The sequence below is a fragment of the Mustela nigripes genome, chromosome 5 (genome assembly GCF_022355385.1).
Source record: "Mustela nigripes isolate SB6536 chromosome 5, MUSNIG.SB6536, whole genome shotgun sequence".
Lineage (NCBI taxonomy): Eukaryota > Metazoa > Chordata > Mammalia > Carnivora > Mustelidae > Mustela > Mustela nigripes.
This window is the reverse complement of record NC_081561.1, coordinates 64,838,366-64,858,031: the sequence shown is the minus strand read 5'-3', so window position 1 is coordinate 64,858,031 and position 19,666 is coordinate 64,838,366. Positions and strand designations below refer to the sequence as shown.

General features: G+C 39.2%; 1 protein-coding gene across 1 annotated transcript in view; it reads right to left on the bottom strand.

Moving 5' to 3' along the window:
- The window catches only part of BTBD9 (BTB domain containing 9), a 414,251-nt gene that overhangs the window by 346,492 nt on the left and 48,093 nt on the right, over window positions 1-19,666 (bottom strand). The window contains exons 5-6 of the mRNA XM_059400548.1: window positions 11,545-11,764; window positions 7,974-8,093 (exon numbers count right to left, since the gene is read on the bottom strand). Coding sequence (XP_059256531.1) covers window positions 7,974-8,093; window positions 11,545-11,764 — 340 coding nt within the window. The remainder of the gene's footprint in view (window positions 1-7,973; window positions 8,094-11,544; window positions 11,765-19,666) is intronic.

Sequence of the window (19,666 nt, the reverse complement as noted above, 5' to 3'; positions counted from 1 at the left end):
AAAAAAAAAAAAAAAAAAAAGAAAAGAAAAACAGCAATTCAGGATGTGAAGAGAGCTCATGAAGAGAAACTTCATAACATATAAAGTATGTTTCTAAATACAGTGGAAGCAAAACAAATCAGGACTTAAGAACATCAGGCTCACTATGTAATAATAAAGTCCAAAATGATCTTATTAGGAACTAAAGGGCCGGAAAATTCAAAGCTCTATTGACAAACTGACAAAACACAACTAGATAAAGGATTGCTATACTCCCTCTGGAGCATTTTAAAAGTACAAACTTCCCAATTGCTCCTCGTCCTCACCCTCCCCATCCACATGGCCAGCAGCCTGGTAGTTGGGGCAGCTGCAGCTGTGCCCAGCGCCAGCATAGCAGGCTGCGGCCACTCTGCTTGGGGTATCTCTGCCAGGATTCTGGGAAACTGCTGCGGCCCAAGAGGCAGCAAGAGCTCCTTCAGGGATGCAAGTCTCCTCCGGCACCACCCCAGAGCTGATGCTTTACCTCACATCCTGCAGAAGCAATGCAGGATTGGGATGCTAACTGTGCGCTCTGAGGGACCTGCACGTTTAGCTCCTCTAAGGCTTAATTTCCTTGTTTGTAAAATTAGGTGGTTAGTGGCATTTCCCTCACGGAGCTATTGTGAGGATCACACAAGGTAATGATGTGTCTGGTGGGAGACAATGCTCAATCAATGTTAGACCGTCCCCTTCCTGTCTCTCCTGAGCTCCTGTAATCCTATCTTTTCCTCGTCTGCCTTTCTTCTGTTCCTGATTCCTTATAAATACTTAGTGGCTCATCCCCTTTGAGTTCCTCTTCCGTTTGGTCTGAAATTCCAAAGGAAGATTTAAATTAAAAAGGAAAAAACCCTTATTTGTATGAACCTGCCTAATTGTATTACAGAGGCCCATATATGTGCTACACTTTGTAGATGAGGAGTCAGGAGCCAGCTAGTACCTGCATGTACACCTCCGGGCTTCGGACATAGTTAATGCTTCCCGGGAGCTGAAAGGCTTAAATGATACAAATAGTTTCACGTGTTATTTCACAAATCACAGACTTCAGAACAATTGATATATAAATATGGTTTGATTTAAAAAAAAAAAAAGGCAACTTCAACCTCTCTTTGGCCTCAAATAAAATTGTTATGATTTAGTGACACCATGTGGCTACATTTTGCTTTGCATTCTTGGAAGAAAATGTTCCTCCGAATGCAGGGTTGCTCTATGCTAGTTCAATCATGACATCAAAGTTGTAGGCAGAGGTACAATTCAAACTAAGTATGAACGAAAATGATTACTTTTTTAACGTGAAACTATTCCTTTTTCCTTTACATCTGAATAAGGCACTTCTTGAATTCTGAAGACGCCAATCACATAAAGAAAGTAAAGGCTCAGCATAATTCTAGCTACAATGCTAAAGCATCCTGGTGAGCCAATGAATAATGTAGAAGCGCCTTCCTTTAAAAGTAAATAAATATATCAATGCCCGGTTATGGGGGCAGGGAAGAACAAGAGAGAAAAGAAAGGAGACACATAGCTATTGTACAATGTGAATAAGGTTGGCAAAGAATGCTTTCATAAACAGCAATGTTTATTTTCTCATCTGTTTTATGTCCTATAGATCTACAGCACTGTGTAAGTACTATAATCCAATGAAGATGGGTAAAAAATAAATAAATAAATAAATAAATAAAATTATACTGCTCTAATGATGGCAAGGATGAGGAGGGACCTGGAATGTATGGTAGCAATAAAAGAGATTAAAGTGCCCTATACCAAAACACAGTAGAGTTTTAGTAGTCATCTAATGAGGCCTCCTACAGGAGAGCCATTACTCTTGAATAACAGTCAATGTACACCAAAGAAAGGCTAAATATCTAAAACAATGACCAGGAAATAGCACTTCTTTCACTCAGTCAAAAACACCCTCTCCCCTCTCTTGCCTTCCCAGACCACTTATTGAAAATATCCACCATTGCAGGACCCACGCATGGTCCCCCATCAGTCCCTATCATAGCACCATCTTCACACTTGAAAGGACTTGATGCATTCTTCTTACTTGTTGAGACTGGCTCCTCCCAGATTCCATGACAGCAGAAGCCGTGTTAATCTTCTTCAGGTGTTGTGGCCTAGGTATCAAGTACAATGTATAGCACAGAGTAGGAGCTTATTTTGGATGAGTGAGTGATGAATGAATGAACAACAGATGAATACATGAAGAAAAATCTATTTCCTTAGCTGGTGAAGCATGCCTAAATTTCTTGTCGTACGTGAGACTAGAACCACGCTAGTGAGATGTTTATCATCATTTATGGCCTCTAATGTGACCACTGAGACCAGAAGACAGGCTGGCAGATGCTTTATAACACCCTTTCTTTTCTCCATGATGCATTTGGCACATTATAATATCTCATTCTAAGAAAAGAAAAAAAAAGGAGGGAAGGGAAACTACAATAATTAAAACACTTCCAGCTATAGGCAAAGAAATCAGTGAAACAGAGTATATGCTAGAATTTAGCATATGATAAATATGATTGTTCACATTTGTGTGGTAAGGAACATTTCTAAATAAATAGTCTTCATCAACTGACTATCCTTACCTGAAAACACACACACAAAATGTTCTGGCTGAGTTACACATCTAGATATAAAGACAAAAATAACAAACAGTAGAAAAAACTTATAACATGCTGGAGTGTGAAATACCTTTCTAAACATGATTGCAAACAACCAGAGATTTAAAAAAAAAAAAAAAAAGATGAAGAGATTGGACTACATTTTTTAAAAAGTAAAATTCCATATGGCAAAAAGTACCAGTAAAACACTAAAAACTAAAAACAAATTACACAACACATGACAGGCAAAACAATGGCATATCTATATCTGTATCTATCTCAGTGTGTATATATCAATATATCAAAATAAAGTTCTGATAAGATAGAAAAAGATAATTGCCGCAGGAGAAAAATATGCAGAAGACTGAAATAGGCTTTTCATAAATGAGAAAGAACAAATGGTCATTATTAAACAATACTATACTTCATTGATGATAAATCTAAATTAAAATAAGGGTTTTTTGTGTGTGTATGTGTGTTTGTTTGTTTGTTTATTTAACAAATCATAGCTCACACTGGCAGTGTTGACAAGCCTGCATTGGTTAGCAGCTCAGAGAAAGAGTGTTTTCATGTGTTATTGGTAGGAACTGGATACAACCTTACCAGAGAACAAGCTTTACCGAGATTTTAAAATGTCTCACATTCTAATTTGATAATAAAAATGTCAAGAACAAGACATTTCCATTTGTTTAGTTAAAAACAAAAGGAAAGGCAGAAATCTAGTCTTGTGTGAACAGTGGCCATCCCTCCCGTTCCCTGTCTTCAGTGACTGCTCTGCTGTCTCTGCCCAGCCCCTGCAGCAAAGGTCTCTGCTATCTACTCTTTTCTTCCTCTCTCAACAGGCACACCCTGAGTGCTGCACTTTCAGGTGGGATTCCTTTCCTCAACTCCGGGGTTTTGCTCCACAATTACTTTTCTGATTCCAGCTACCGGCCACCTGCAGGCTCAAAAATCCACCTCCACCCCTCACACCCATGTTTTCAAGTCTCCTATTTCGGTAACATTATATGGCTGCCAAATTACCAGCACTCTGTTGAGAAGCAGCCAGACAATGTTTTAAAACACCCCCAGGGCACTCCATATTTGCCAATCCCTATTAGTATTTTTTTGTTCAGCCTTGGGCTCCAGCATCCAGGAAAGCCGTGGAAGGCAGCGGAAGGGCTTGAAGAGAGCTTCCTAGATACACAAGACAATGTAAAGGTGAAGCTGAAATGGCCTTTTCCTAAGAAAGAGAAAGCTGCTAAGACATAACATCATTCTGAGTGCTTAAGAAAGATTATACTAACACGGACAAGTCCATTTTCTTCATCCCCAGGAGGGGACTGAGCAGGGTGTGTTATTAGTCTAGGCTTTTGGCTACATAGAGCAGTCCCCAATTAAACTCCAATGCATTCCTAAACCGGACCCAGGAAGACAGAGCAGATCATTTCTGCTCATTGACCATTACAGCTGGAGCAATCACTCTGGCTTTGAAGCCTGGCGTGTTATCCTATCTATTGCCACTGGATAACGTCCACTACCTTAATGAGGTGAAGTGCAGACTGAATTACATTCTACAGATATATAAAAAGCCAATTGCACGCCATGTATATTTTGCTACAATAAAAAAAAATGCTCTAACAAATTACAACTGTTGGGAACACATCACTACCAGGTTATGAAGATGGAGTGTACAGTTTAAGGCATGTTTCAGACTGCTGTGTATTGACTGGCAATCTGGAAACGTGTCGGGGAAACTAGGCTCCTGAGGTCAGTAACAGTTTCCTCACAATGAGCGCCACCATGGCCAAAGACGATGGCAAGAATGACTCTTTCTCTGAAGGTCAAATGTCAGTGGAGAGTCTCAACATTTAGAAAAAAATAAAAATAATAATACCAACAATTTTAAAATAATAAAAACAAAAAACAATAAAAATAAAAACCACTAGTGACTGAGCCTCTACTTTGGGCCAGGCACTGTACTCAACATTTGTACACACGCTCTGTCATCTAAAACCTCCATGGCAGACTTCTACACGGTGTTATTTCTGTTTTTCCTGGTGTAGAAACAAGGGCTTGGAGAGGCACAATTTCACTAAGATCACCAGGCCAGGATTCAATGAAACCAGAGAGTGAGAAGAGCTCTAACTCCACAGACCACGGGGTTTTCTTTTGTTTGTTTTTTTTGTTTTTTCACAACACAGTGCTAATGTACATGCAATCCAGCCAAGACTCAAGAGAGAGCTAGGTAATCTCACACTCCCCAACTCACAGTGTCACTCTTCTCTTGTGAATACATTTGATGTAATCTTTCCTCGATACATGATATATCTTTCAGGATTAACCTCAAAATTCGGCTTCCTCATGAAAATATAGGAAATTACCTTTGTAAACGAGGTACCTGAGACCTTTCTAGCACGGATACACATTTTAACAAATACATGGATCAAAAGTACCAATGAATATATATACATATTAATGCTGAATCAATCTCTTCTCATTATACAGTCAGTGCCTTGACCCCAGGAAGCCTGTGCTAACATTTATAGAGCACCTACTACATACTAGATCATAGCCTGAGTACCACCCAATTATACTAAAAGATCACAATCTCTACTCCTTATTTCCAAGAAGTTGTAATTTTAGTATCAGAGGCAAGACAAATACTCAAAGGATACTGAAAAACAAAAGTGACATACAAATGTACAAATTAACTAAATAAGGCAAAGAGAAAGAATGTATATGTGCCCAGTGAAGTCCCTGGAAAATGTGTATTTAGAACATTGTTTAGACAGACAATAAATGATTGCGAAGATAAAAAACACCAAGCATAGGGGAGCCTGGGTGGTCAGGGGGGCAACCAACGCTTGGTTTTGGCTCAAGTCATGATCTCAGGGTCATGAGATCGAGCTCTGTGTTGGGGTTTACACTCAGCATGGAGTCTGCCTGAGACTCTCTCTCCCTCCCCCTTTGCCCCTTCCCCCTGCTCACACTCTCTCTCTAATAAATACATAAATAAATAAATAATCTTTTAAAAAAAAGAAAAGAAACACCAAGTATAGGACATCCTTGGAAAATCAACTGAGACTCTTAGGTTCATTTTAAATACTACCAAAATCCCAACCGTTTACAAAAGGCAGAGTTTATAAAGGAAGGTAGTAATATATGTTAAAGTGGTTATAAATCTCTTTAATTTTATTTCTTAATATGGCTATCAAGACTCTTTCCTTTTCTTGTTGTTGCTATCTCTAACATCACCTTTGCTCTAATTTTCTCCACCAGGGTTGGGAACTGGCTGTACCAAAACCAAAATGAGCATTTTCAATACACCGACCTCTATAAGACATAAAAGTTACATCAACAAAAGCAAGGCCACATGGTAGAGACAAAATAACAAAAGGGAAGTATAAATACTGCCCATTAATAAATAAGGGGATGTATAGTTTGTAAAAGCCAGAGATCATGATGGAGGGCACACATCCCCCTCCATATGGTAGGGGTTTTTGAGTGGGTAAAGCTCACAGATTCTGTCATGGCTAGTCTTATATTCATGGTGATTTGTTCTCGGAGCCACGTTCCTCTTGTTTCAAATTGCAAACACAGTCCTTCAGTCCACATTAGATGCTTTGGTTGCTATGTTGCTTATTTTCTAATCCATTACAATCATAGTAATGTGAGTCAATGCAGGCTCAATCTCCTCCTCCAAGATGGGGCCCCTGTGTTACTCTCAAAATATCCCTAGGCAGGGTGCCTGGGTGGCTCAGTGGGTTAAGCCACTGCCTTCAGCTTAGGTCATGATCTCAGGGTCCTGGATCGAGTCCCACATCGGGCTCTCTGCTCAGCAGGGAGCCTGCTTCCCTTCCTTTCTCTCTGCCTGCCTCTCTGCCTACTTGTGATCTCTCTGTGTCAAATAAATAAATAAAATCTTAAAAAAAAAATCCCTAGGCAGCTCTGAGATACAAAATCTTCACTCAATTTCTTGTTCCTCTCATTTTAATCCATTCAAAAATCCTCTGATAAAAGAGCCACTGCCAGACCTGCAATACTTTAGTCTTACTTTGGGGAAATGAAATTGATTTTCTTCATTTTCACACACGAGGATCCCTGGGTAACAATACTGTGTCCAGCCATACCCATAATAAAAAAAAAAATGTCGGCGACATTCTTTACTGTACCAGAACGCTGAAAGGTTTTGTGGAGTTCCTTGATGGAGGTAAGAATTCAGCCTGATGCTGTTAGAGTGTAAGTTTACTAAGTACAATATAAGGGTGTCTTCTGATCAAGAGACTAAGTGCCGTGGGACAACCCCATCTGCCCAAATCAGCCACAGTGGGAGGTCAGCTGGGGTCATAGATGAGGGTGGGAACAGGAGGGGGTAAAGAGGCCAGATCCACACTGTCCCTGGTTTACACCCACCATACACCTTTTCTTCTCTTGCCACACTGGTCTAGATGAACCAATCATTCTGTGCCTTTGCTCTTTTGACTTTAAGATAAATACCTGAGGGCAATTTCCAAGGGGAAAATTACAACAGGAAAAACAAAACAAAACCAAAAAAAGAAAACAGCAAAATTCCAGGCCCCTCTAACTATCTTTCCCCTCCCAAATTCATTAATTGTATAGGTTTTATAGAATTTCAGAAAGTTTAAAAGATGGTTTAAACCTTCTGAAATTCTATAAAACCTATATAACTATAGGTGTGTGTATATATATATATATATATATATATATACACACACACAGAACAGGAGCTCACCAACAATTTTTAAGAACAACCTTCCATGGGGCCACAATGTATAACAACAATGAAAGCTCCCTCTGTTTGAAGGGAGGCTGCGAGCCTGGAGCCCCAGCAGCTCAACCTCCCCTGCCCCAAAACCAACCCATTAGATACACTTGTTCTGTCAAGCTCTGCTGATAAGCACTGACCTAGAAAAAGAACACAGATATTCACAATGTGCACACTAACATCCAAGAATCTCCTCCTGGCCCTGAGGACTACCAGGGAAGTCTCCAGAAATATCTCCCACAGCTTTTGTGGGAAGAACACAGCCCCTAACAATCACTCTGCTTTCAGTGTCTAGCATGGAGCTTAAAGAGCATCTCCACTTCTCCTGTGCTCTCTATCCCTACTTGTTCATGGCAGGTCTCCGGCATACATATGGCACAAAACACTGGATAAACAGTTTCACATTATACTCTAGAATTAAGATGCTTTGTTTTCATATTTTCCCTAAGTTTTTTAGTTGGGATGCATTTGGTAGCTGATAACCAAAAAAGTCGTCTTCTTTAAGACAAAAAAAATATATAGCCCATTTCTCAAGGTTCACATTTCCTTAAATAAAACATCACAATCATTAATTAGCCATGAGAACTAACCTGCAGACACGGGCTGGAAAATACAACTTTTGCCAAGAACGACATAGATACTGCGAATGGTCAATCACTCTAATCCAATCAAGTTCATCCATTGACACTTCAATGAAGTATGAGTAAGACCTGTGAATCAAAAGGAAAAACGCAGAAAAAAGTACCATATTAAAATAACAAAACCAAGTCATACTTTAATAAAATGTTAAAAGATACCAAAAAATACACAGTTTGCTAATTGCATTTTCTGCATAACAATCAAATTATTATCAGAACTTCCTGTATAACAGTCAAATCCTGATAATAATAAAATCTATGTAGACCCACTATCATAGCATGCACCACAATGCACTGAACTTCTCTCTCTGCACGTTTGTATGCCTTATTGGATTGCAAGCTGCTTAAGAAGAAGGAGCATGACATATTTATCTTCATCTGTTCAGGACCTAGCACCCTGTTTGCCACATATCCAGCATGCAAGATAATTGTTCCTTTCCAAACAGAGCCAGGATGCCTTGCTCCTGCTGTATTAGCAGATTAATAAAGCCATGACAGAGAGAGGACACAAAATCGAGGAGTCGGAGGTGTGCCTTCTCCTTCTACCTTTCCTAGTCTGGGTGTCCAGCCCTATTCCCTTAGGATAGCCAACTCAGAACGGTCCCCCAGGAAGGCCAGCTTATCTCCTGCTCCCTCTCAGTCTCCCACCATCCCACACAAATATGTGGCCTGAAGAAAAATAAATGACATGGTGTAGAGATAATATGTGTTTCTTTTGGGTACAACATGGAATTTGGCAGCTAATAATATGGCAGTAATGAAAATAGCCTATCATCCTCCTTTAAGTCCGCTATGCTGGACCATTAGATGCTGGTCCCATAGTGCACAAATCTATATTCCCCTGTCATAAGCCAAATTTAAATTTGAGATGCAGTTATTACTTGTACTGTAATATCAACAGGAACAATCTCAGAAGATTTAGGTGACCATAAATGTCAGCCTGCAACCAACAGTTGTGACCAGAAAAGGTCAGCTTATTTTGTGTCATCCCCTCATTTTCTGCTGTCCCCTCACTCCCATTCATTTTATCGCTCAGTCTCAAACTGGTTATAACCTTTTATTGAACCTCTCTGGGTTATCAGTAAGGCAGGATATAATTTTACAACACATGTCAGAATCTTTTGGGCTTAAGATTCTGAATTTTTCACCTTTGCTTAGAATGATAACAACTTCTGTGAAGAAAGAACTGTTACGTGGTTAAGTCCCCTGTGAATTTAATGCACGCTTTAAAACAAAGTGGCCTATAAATATTTAACATCATGGAAACGATAACTACTTTCAGTCTGAAACATACTAACCTTTTCTTTTGTTATCGTTATACTAATTTCACTATTAATTAAATGAGTGAATATATGTAAAATTTTGAGAACAGTACCTACACCACATAAAAGTAATGAAAGTGCTATATAATTATTGTTATACCATTATTATTAACCCAGAGACTCTTGGAAATGATATGTGAATTAGCTCCATTTTTCCAATTAAACATTATATTATATCCAATAAGATACATATCAGAAGGGCGCCTGGGTGGCTCAGTGGGTTAAGCCACTGCCTTCAGCTCAGGTCATGATCTCAGGGTCCTGGGATCGAGTCCCACATCGGGCTCTCTGCTCGGCGGGGAGCCTGCTTCCCTCTCTCTCTTTTTCTGCCTGCCTCTCCATCTACTCGTAATTTCTCTCTGTCAAATAAATAAATAAATCTTTAAAAAAAAAAGATACATATCAGAAAATATATATATATTTTTTTTTTTAAGATTTTATTTATTTATTTGAGAGACGGACAGAGATAGAGAGCATGAGAGGGGAGAAGATCAGAGAGAGAAGCAGACTCCCCATGGAGCTGGGAGCCCAAGGCAGGACTCAATCCCAGAACTCTGGGACCAAGACCCAAACCAAAGGCAGTTGCTTAACCAACTGAGCCACCCAGGCGCCCATCAGGAAATATATTCTTAATAAAGAGAAACAGATAAAGACAACCTGGGGACCTTGAACACCTGTGCCTCTGAGAAATGCTGACTCTCACTTCATGAAGATTCCCTTGTATTTGGTTCAAAGGGCCTAAAAGGCCCAAGTGGTGGCCAGCGGTGCTAACAGAAATGAATTACCATGCAAGGGTATCATCACCATTACTACTAAGTCCTCCATGCCCAGACTCAAAGAGGCATGAGTAGGGCCTAAAAGACTATACCAGTTTCGGGGCGCCTGGGTGGCTCGGTGGGTTAAAGCCTCTGCCTTCAACTCAGGTCATGATCCCAGGGTCCTGGGATCGAGCCCTGCATCGGGCTCTCTGCTCAGCAGGGAGCCTGCTTCCTCCTCTCTCTCTGCCTGCTTCTCTGCCTACTTGTGATCTCTGTCTGTCAAATAAATAAATAAAAATCTTTAAAAAAAAAAAAAAGACTATACCAGTTTCTGGGTATGTAGGGTTTAGGTTAACGATGGGCAGTGATGAGAGAAACAGTTCTTGGTCATCCAACTGCTCTGGTACTTCTTAGCATCACGGATGAGCCCTAGAAACTACGGTGGGTGAAAAGTGTCAGAGGTGCCCCAAGAAAGGCAGAATCTTGAAGGCACTACAAAGTGGGTGGGTTCCAAGGCTGGAGCCCACCAAATATTTTTCACAAACTTCCTTTATTTTGAGGATGATTATTTATCCACCCACTAAAAAACAATTTTTTTTTCTTCATCCATAGGATAAAATGCATTTAAAAAGTTATAATATTCAAAAAAAAGAATCAAGTAAATAAAAAATGCTAACCCAGAAGGCAGAATATCAAACAACCATAAACAATAGTAGAGCAATATTTTATTTAGAGAAATTTTTTTTTTTTTTTAGATTTTTACTTATTTACTTGAGAGAGAGAGAGAGAGAGCACTTGTGCACGCGTGCACGAGAGTGGGGAGGGTCAGAGGGAGATGGAGACTCCCTGCTGAGCAGGAAGCCTGAAATGGGACTGGATCCTGGGACTCCAGGATGACGACCTGAGCAGAAAACAGTCACTAGCCACACCAAGGCGTCACACCAAGGCATCCCTAGAGGAATATTTAAAGAGCAAAATGTTCACAATGTATGAATTACAAAGTGAGGTTAGCCTTTACACATTTCATCTTCATTTTGTAAAACTATGTGTTTTCTGTTTTGTGTATGTGTATGTGTGGGTAACTAGTCAAATAAATACAAAGTTAGATAGATAAATACTAGTTAGACATGTACTTGTTAGATATATACAAAGATTACTAATGGCCAGTGAGATTACTAACAATTTATATTTTCTCCTTTGTGCTTTTCTATATTTTCTACATTTTCCATGATAAACACTATTCATTACTTTTATAAGCAGAAAAAAAGTAAAAAACATTTTTTTAAAAGGAATATAGCCTTTAACTCTTCCCTCAGAACTAAACTTTAAGAGAAATAGCAAAACGATCCAAAGGAAATAAACCACCAAATCTGTAAAAGCAAAATTAGGTCAAGTCAATCAAACATAATGTCACTTTCTGTCCATGTCATACTAATCACTCACCGGCTATCTCGGTCCCACAGGAGTATCCGTATGTGATTGATGATAGATGGTTGACCTAGCTTAATCTCAATGCCAGAACGGCAGTCATCATCAATTGGGTGCCTAGAAAATCCATGATCCAAATCGTAGTTTTGAGTATCACCGTCTAATAAGGCAGACTTCAGCTCCCCTTTTACAACCTGGGCTCCATACTTCATGGTTGCAATATTTTCTTCTGGGACTACAGTTAAAAACAGAAAAAGCAAGGTCAATGGTTACTTGGTAAATTATTCTATACTGTGAGAAAAAGGACAAAATTCCAGCATTCTAGTTGATTCTACTATATGTATTTCATTTAAAAATGTCTCTGATAGAGGATGTGGAATGTCTGTGAGGATTAAGATACCATCCACAGTTTAAATTTAATGACACCACCAAAGCCACAGAGTGCCTGAGAGTAATGTTACTGAGAAAAAGCTGGTAATACTAGGGGGAAAAAAAAGCCATGTACTAGGACAAACAAATCAGCTCTGAGTTCACTCTATTAGCAGCTTTATTTTTTTTTTAAGATTTTATTTATTTATTTGACAGAGAGAAAGAGAGAGCACAAGTAAGCAGAGAGGCAGACAGAGGGAGAGAAAGAAGCAGGCTCTCCACTGAGCAAGGAGCCTGATGTGGGGCTCGATCCCAGGACTTGGGAGTCATGACCCGAGTGAAAGGCAGCTGCTTAACCGACTAAGCCACCGAGGCGCCCCGATTAGTAGCTTTAATTTAATATCTACTAGACAAAACTGGCATATAAGATGACCTGTACCCGCCATCTGGACTGACCGCAACATATAAAAACAAAACAGACAGACCAGATATCTGATTAAACATTCCAATATAGCAGAGCTGCTGGACATGGACTATACACGGACATGCTAAAGTAATTAATCTAGCGAAAAAACAATAATATATGTAAAAGAAGGTGTATATTTACTTCACTTGAGCATTTTAAAAATGAAAATTCAGGGGCACCTAGGTGGCTCAGTCGTTAAGTGTCTGCCTTTGGCCCAGGTCATGATCCCAGAGTCCTGGAATTGAGCCCCACATCGGGCTCCCTGCTCAGCGAGAAGCCTGCTTCTCCCTCTCCCATTCTCCCTGCTTGTGTTCCCTCTCTCGCTCTCTCTGTGTCAAATAAATAAATAAAATCTTTAAAAAAAAAAAAAAAAGAAAAGAAAATTCAGCCAGTCATCAAAATTAGTATTACATAATTAATATATATACAATATAATTAAAATAAATAACAATCATTATATATAAATATAACTATATATAAGTAAAATATAATACAATAATTATTTATAATATATATTTATTATAAATATTATAATATATAAACATTTATATATTATATAATTATGTATTTGTTATAAATATTTTATTTATATATTATAATATTTATAATACATAATAATTATATATTATACAAAAATAATAATTAACAATATATGATATACTTATATAAATAATAAATAAATAATAAAAATAAATAATAATTAACATATATATACAATATAATAATTATATAATTAATCCCTTCCCCTCTTCCACACTGTAAGTGTCAGTTGTTTCTGGAACTCTGAAGTTCTCTATGCAAAGCTTGCCTCACAGATCTACAGCCTGCCTTCTAGGTTCCAACGTTCTAAGTGACACTCTCCATGAGAGACAGGAGGCAGCAAAAACAAGCAGTCAAGAGCTTGAGCTTCAGATCAGAGTTCAAACAGTGATCATGCCTCTAACCAGGCCAACCACTTTGGGAAAGTTATCCTCTCTGAACCTCAGTCTCTTAAGAGGGCAATACCTAGTCCGGGGTGTTTTTGTTTATTTGTTGGAAGGATTAAATGAGATGCACACAGTAAGCTCTCAAAAAGTTATCAGAATTATTATGAAGCATATACTAAACAACACACAATAAGAGAACTAAGCAAGTTTACAGACTATAAATAAATGCTGAATTCTCACAGCACATACACATCTTGGCTATGTGATTTAAATAGGGGAAGTGTGAGCTATAATTAGGCTCTTAGGGAAAGGGAGTAAATAATTCATCACTGCATATTTCTTCAAAAATGTGGGTGTTTGGGGTTTTTTTTTTTTAATGTGGGTTTTAATAAAAAAATTTTCAGGGATGCCTGAGTGGCTCAGTCGTTAAGTGTCTGACTCCAGCTTTTAGCTCAGGTCATGATCTCAGGGTTGTGAGATTGAGCCCCACGTCAGGCTCCTCGCTGGGCATGGAGCCTGCTTAGGATTCTCTCTCACTCTCTCCCCCTTCCGCCCCCCTGATCACACACACTCTCTATCTCTTACAAAAGAAAAAATTAATTGAAAACATTTTTTGGATGCAGCCAGGTAAAGAGAATGATTCCAAAAGATGACAATAAATGCAGCTGACAAATGGGGGCTAGGGTAGGTCTATTTAACTCACAAAAGGGTAAGGCAACTCAGGAAAAAAAAAATGAAACCTAGTCATGTTCAACCTCTTTTGTGCTTATGTGATACAGGTTTATAACTTCCTGAGTTCTATTAGTTCATGGTACTCATACATATTCTTCATTATGCATTTCTCATTTATTTAACAAACCTTATTAATTCATTTGACTCACTCCTCACAACCCTTTGAGTGAAATACTATTACATGTCCATTTCACAGATGGGGAAGTAGGTGCAGAGAAAGGACGGATGGACCTTGGTGCCTAAGGTCACATAGCCAGTCAGTAACAGAGCTGTGATTAGAACCCAGCAGTCTGCCTCCAGGAGCCCTGTCTGGCACCTCCATCATAAGGGTTTTGGAAGAGAAGACCATATTTACTCCTCTCCCTCTAATCCCCTCCCTAAAAGGTCTCCTGAGACTCAGAGGGAAAAAACGGAGTCTGATACAGTGTAAAAACAGAGTTGGATTTAAAGTGAGAAGACCTAAGTCTGAGACCCTGGCTTTACCGCACACTGCTTCTGCCTGAGGCCACTCAGTCTCTGAATCTGCATCTGTTTTCTCATCTGCAAATAATACTGTATCCAACCCACCCTCTGTGTTACTGTAAAGATCAGACTACAGAAAATACATGCTACAATGTCCTGGAAATATAAAACATTCAGTTAAAAAACACTTATGGAAGATTCAATCTGTATCAGGTACCGCGGGAATACCTCAGAGAATGAGACAGATGGACCCTGCCCTCCTGATGTCTCCAATCTAGAGATGAAGCACTTCATAAAGCAAGCAAACAGACACTCCCAACTGACACTTTGTAGTGTCAGTAATATGCAACCCTTGGTAAAAAGAGATCTCTGTTCCCTTGCTGCTCGGTATAAAATGTGAGGGTCTAAAGTCTGTCACTGCTGACCACTGGAACCACCTCCACCAGTTCTGACACCACTAGTCAAGACCACACCAAAAAAGGGGGAACTCAAGCTTTCAGACTTATAAAGTGCTGCTAACCTTTGATTTTCTCTAAACATAAGCAGGCTTGGAAGAACACACAGGCACAGGGATTTCAAGTGAGTATAACTGAAAGTCTAAAATGGAAATGAAATTGCTACCCCAAGCCTAAAGTCTTCTTTTGAAGTTTATCTCAAGAGCACTTAAGAACTTTTCTAACTATTCTTGATACAGATTCCCCCAAAAGTATCTTTTACTTTAAAATGGGAAACACTCACACAAGTGGAAATTCTCTCATAGTGACTATAATCTGAGTATCTCGTGGGATAAAAATACAACTCCAAGTATTTGTGCGTATGTGTGTAGCGCACACACATGCATGTACAAAACCTGTAGTTAAACTTAAGAAGAATTTAAGGAAAAAAAGTGATCATGAGAAAACTCAAGTCATAATAAAATAACCCAAACCATAAATATTCTTACTGCCTGTATTGGGGCTCAGAGAAAAAGAGCTCAGAAAAAAAGAGCTCTCAAAAAATACAGGGTGTTAGGGATTAAGCAACCAAGCAGATAACCATACTTTTCTTTGCATATGTAATTTTGGATGAATTTTACAAATATGAAAAAAAAATTAAGCTCTAAAGTTCCATAGTTGGGCAGAAACAAGCCATTATTCGAAAGAAAAGCTACAGAGAAATGGAGTAGGACCAGCCGCTAGCAACACAGTGCCAAAATCTGATGCCAGGTTAGTTACCTTGTGTTTTCCTTTGATTGCGTTATGTTTTTAATCATCCTATGTTGAACTTTCTATTACATCGAGGCTGAGACAGTTGTCCACTCCTGATGGGTCATTTGAAGCCACACCTGGTTATCTGCCCACTGCCATCTCTTTACCTACTTCTGCACCCCAAATCACCTTGTACTCCTCAATCTGACTTCCCTGGAAGATGTGTGGCTCGGCCCATCCAACAAGTGTAGCATTACAAAGGGCTTTCTTGACAACCCCTGTCTTCCCTAACTCTTCCCATTATCTCCACTCTCTGCAGGCCTCCTTTCCACATTTGACAGTACTCGTGCTCAAACATGCCAAACACAAAACACCAACAGAAAATAACCCAGGCAGGAGACTCTGTCGGAGAGCACTGGCCTTGTGAGTCAGATCAGCACTTTGGTTCCAGCTCAGGCTTCGATTCCACTCAGTAACTTTAGGCGAGTTACTTATAAAGATCACAGAATAAAAGCTTCTAAGAGCTGAATGGGACTTCATCCTATATATTTAAAGAAAAAAAAATTTCTAAGCTGCCTTCTGTGTGCTGGACTATGCTGGACTCACCCTCCAGCAGCTCATCATCTCATACAGACAAGTGTGTATCAAACATAAAACGCCTCCACAGAGGAATGCTCACAAGGGATTCTTTGTGAACCCCCTAGTTTACTGACAAAGATACTATCAACTATAGCTGGGAGGAGAAATAACATATATGTCAAAGAGTTTTAAAAATATTAAAGTTTCAGGGGTGCCTGCATGCCTCAATGGGTTGAGCAGCTGACTCTTGGTTTTGGGTCAGGTCAGCCTCACATCAGGCTCCATGCTCAGCGGGGAGTCTGCTTGAGACTCTCTCTCTCTCCCTCTGCTTCTCCCCCTGCTTGTACTCTCTGTGTGTGTGTCTCTCTCTCAAACAAATAAATAACATCTTAAAAAAAAGAAACCTTGAGAATGGAAGCTGTGATATGCTCCCTGCTATAAACATGAAGAAACAATATTGTCCTCTTTCCCAGAGTCTAAAATCTGAGACACACAAAACAAAGTATAACTCAGCCTGAACAGAAAAAGCACTAACTTTCAAGGCAGAAATACCTCCATAGTTAAGATAAAACTAAGCATTAAGGGACCAGCAAGTCGTTCAAATACCTACGGAAAAAAAATAATTTCATTAAAGTTAATTCCTTCTCCCATGTGTGTGTACAAAACTACTCAAAACCACCTTCCCAGAAAGACTAACCATCACTGGTGAGTTAAAACATCCTTTGGATCCTTTTTTTTTTTTTAAAGGGGGGAAAAATTGTAATTTGGTTAAAATCCTCAGGATATGCAGCTCTAAGAGTTGAACCTTCCAGTAACCAATAATAATAAACTCAAAGAAAAAGCATTAATATCTGTGGTGTCCCTAATCCAGATTAGAACCTCTCCACAGTTCATGAAAAGTCCCAAAGACACAGAAGCTACACACAAGGGATAACAAAGAAATAAAACAAATTTGGTCAACAGTTTCAAAATAAGCAAAACTACCTCTCCCGGAACAATCCAGGAAGACTTCTGAAATTTCAGACGAAGTATTCCTAACAGAGAAGAAATGTGATAAAAGAAATTAATGGTATATCTGGATAACATTTACTTAGAGAATAACTAATGTATCTTTTTAGGAGCTGACAGGAAAGTGCTCTGCATCCTTAGTTGATATTATGGATTTTACTACCCACATAGTTAAAAAGTCAGAAAACCAGCCTACTATTTAATCATTTCTCAAGTTCAGAAGTGAGATAAAAGATTCTCAGACATTTATATAATCTCTTCCTTGAGATCCCACTGGATTATGCCAAGATGAATAATTTAACATTTATGAGTAATAATTACAGTGAATATGTCATTCCAGAACTAAGTGTGCCTCAGCTGGTTGAGTACTCCCTTTCATGGTAATCTCCTGGCTTTATTATAACCCAGGTCTGACACCTCCAGTGACCAGCTGGTCAATTCTAAGCTACCATTAACTAAATGAAGTTTCCAAAGCACCTCCTCACTCCTGAAAAAATGTCCCAAGCTTATTCCTACAATGAATCCAGTTGTAGGGCCCTATCAACACCTCAAATCAAAGATAGGGCAGGAATGGAGAAAAGGAAACTTATATGAGCAGATCTGACAATGAGGATTCAGAAATTCCAAAATTCTATTACTCATCTTGTTACCTCCCCCGCTTCCATCCTCCCACCTAGGACCACTCTTTAGCACCTCCAATCTCTTCCCAGACCTCTCTTGAGCTATTCCCTCTGGCTGCCATACTATTTCTCTACTGCCTTTCACCCCAGGTCACACTGGATGGTCAACATATTGTATTCACTGTCGTTTCAAACCCATGCCTAATTCCCCATTTAGCCAAGCTTCTGCTCAGACTACTCGCCAACCGGCTACAACTTACATCCCAAAGTTTTCTCTCAATCCTCATTCTTCTGACTTCCCAGCACCATTAAATAGCAGTGACTATCCTCTCTGCATAAAAGTTCTCTTCTCTGCTGGCTTCTATAACCCTACCCCGTTTTTTCTCTACCTCTCTAATTCTTCTTTCTCTAGCCTCAGGCCCCTGTCTACAGGTTTTCTCCAAATCTCAGACTCTGAGCTTTTTTTCCTTCTCTACACTCTAGTCCAGGACTCAACTCTTTATTCACCAGCTCTGACTGCTTCCTAAATGCCAGTAACATGCTTCCACTGCTACTCCTATGTGTTTATTCATCAAATGTTTGCTATATGCTATATGCCATCTTAAATGTTGAGGATACAAAGATCAACAAACCTTACAAAGATCATCTCTGCCTTCAAGGATCAACGATAAGTTAACAAAAATGTTGAAAACAACATAATCAATGTGGTAATTCCTACACAGACATACAGCGAGGAGGAAGAACACAAATAATGGTAATATAACAATGGTTTCCTAGATTGAATTTCCAGACATAATTTGCACAAATTATTTCAACTAATTCTCATAACAGTACTAGGAAATACAGGACTAACAGTAAAACTCCTATGTAACTTAATGCCAGGTCATACAATTAATAAGTAATTCATTCGGGATTTGAAGTTAAACTTTTCTGGCTCCAAAACCAATACTTTCTCTTCTGGCCCCAATGAAAAGAAATCTAAATCTGATGAGTCAGGAGAGAAATCCAGACTAAAGCACCTATTTAAGATGAATCAGTATTGAAGACAATATAAGAACATGGCCAAGGAAAAGATCACTCAGAGAAATGACTAACATGGGACAGAACTTGGTACTTAGATGTTCCAGAAACCCCCAAATTCGATAAGTCTAAAATCAAGCTCAGCATCTTCAAAGAACTACTAAATTTCTTTAGTTCTAAGACACATATTTTTTCAAATTTTAACATTCCTGAAATTGGGATATAGATATTACAGTGTGTCATGGTTTAACTGGCAGTACTCTTTTATTTCTTAGTGGCACACAAAACAATGGCACCTTAGAACTTCTGGTTTCTTAGATTTGATAAAATAAGGTAACTTCCTCCTAAACTTAATCCTCAAATTAATATCCCTTAAGCCGCCAAGATCAAATTTTTTAGAATAATATTTCCTTTATACATACTTACGTTCCCTCTTTCCTACAGACACTTCAGTTTACAGTTGTATCAACCTCGTGCAGGTCAAATACCCTCCTTGCTGGTCTCCCTGAACCAATTCTCTATTCCAGATGAGCAAGTACAGTACCTAGGATCAAACTTTTTTTTTTTTTTTAAAGATTTTATTTATTTATTTTACAGACAGAGATCACAAGTAGGCAGAGAGGCAGGCAGAGAGAGAGAGAGGAGTTAGAAGGCTCCCCGCAGAGCAGAGAGCCCCATGCGGGGCTCGATCCCAGGACCCTGGGATCATGACCCGAGCCGAAGGCAGAGGCTTTAACCCACTGAGCCACCCAGGCGCCCCAGGAGTAA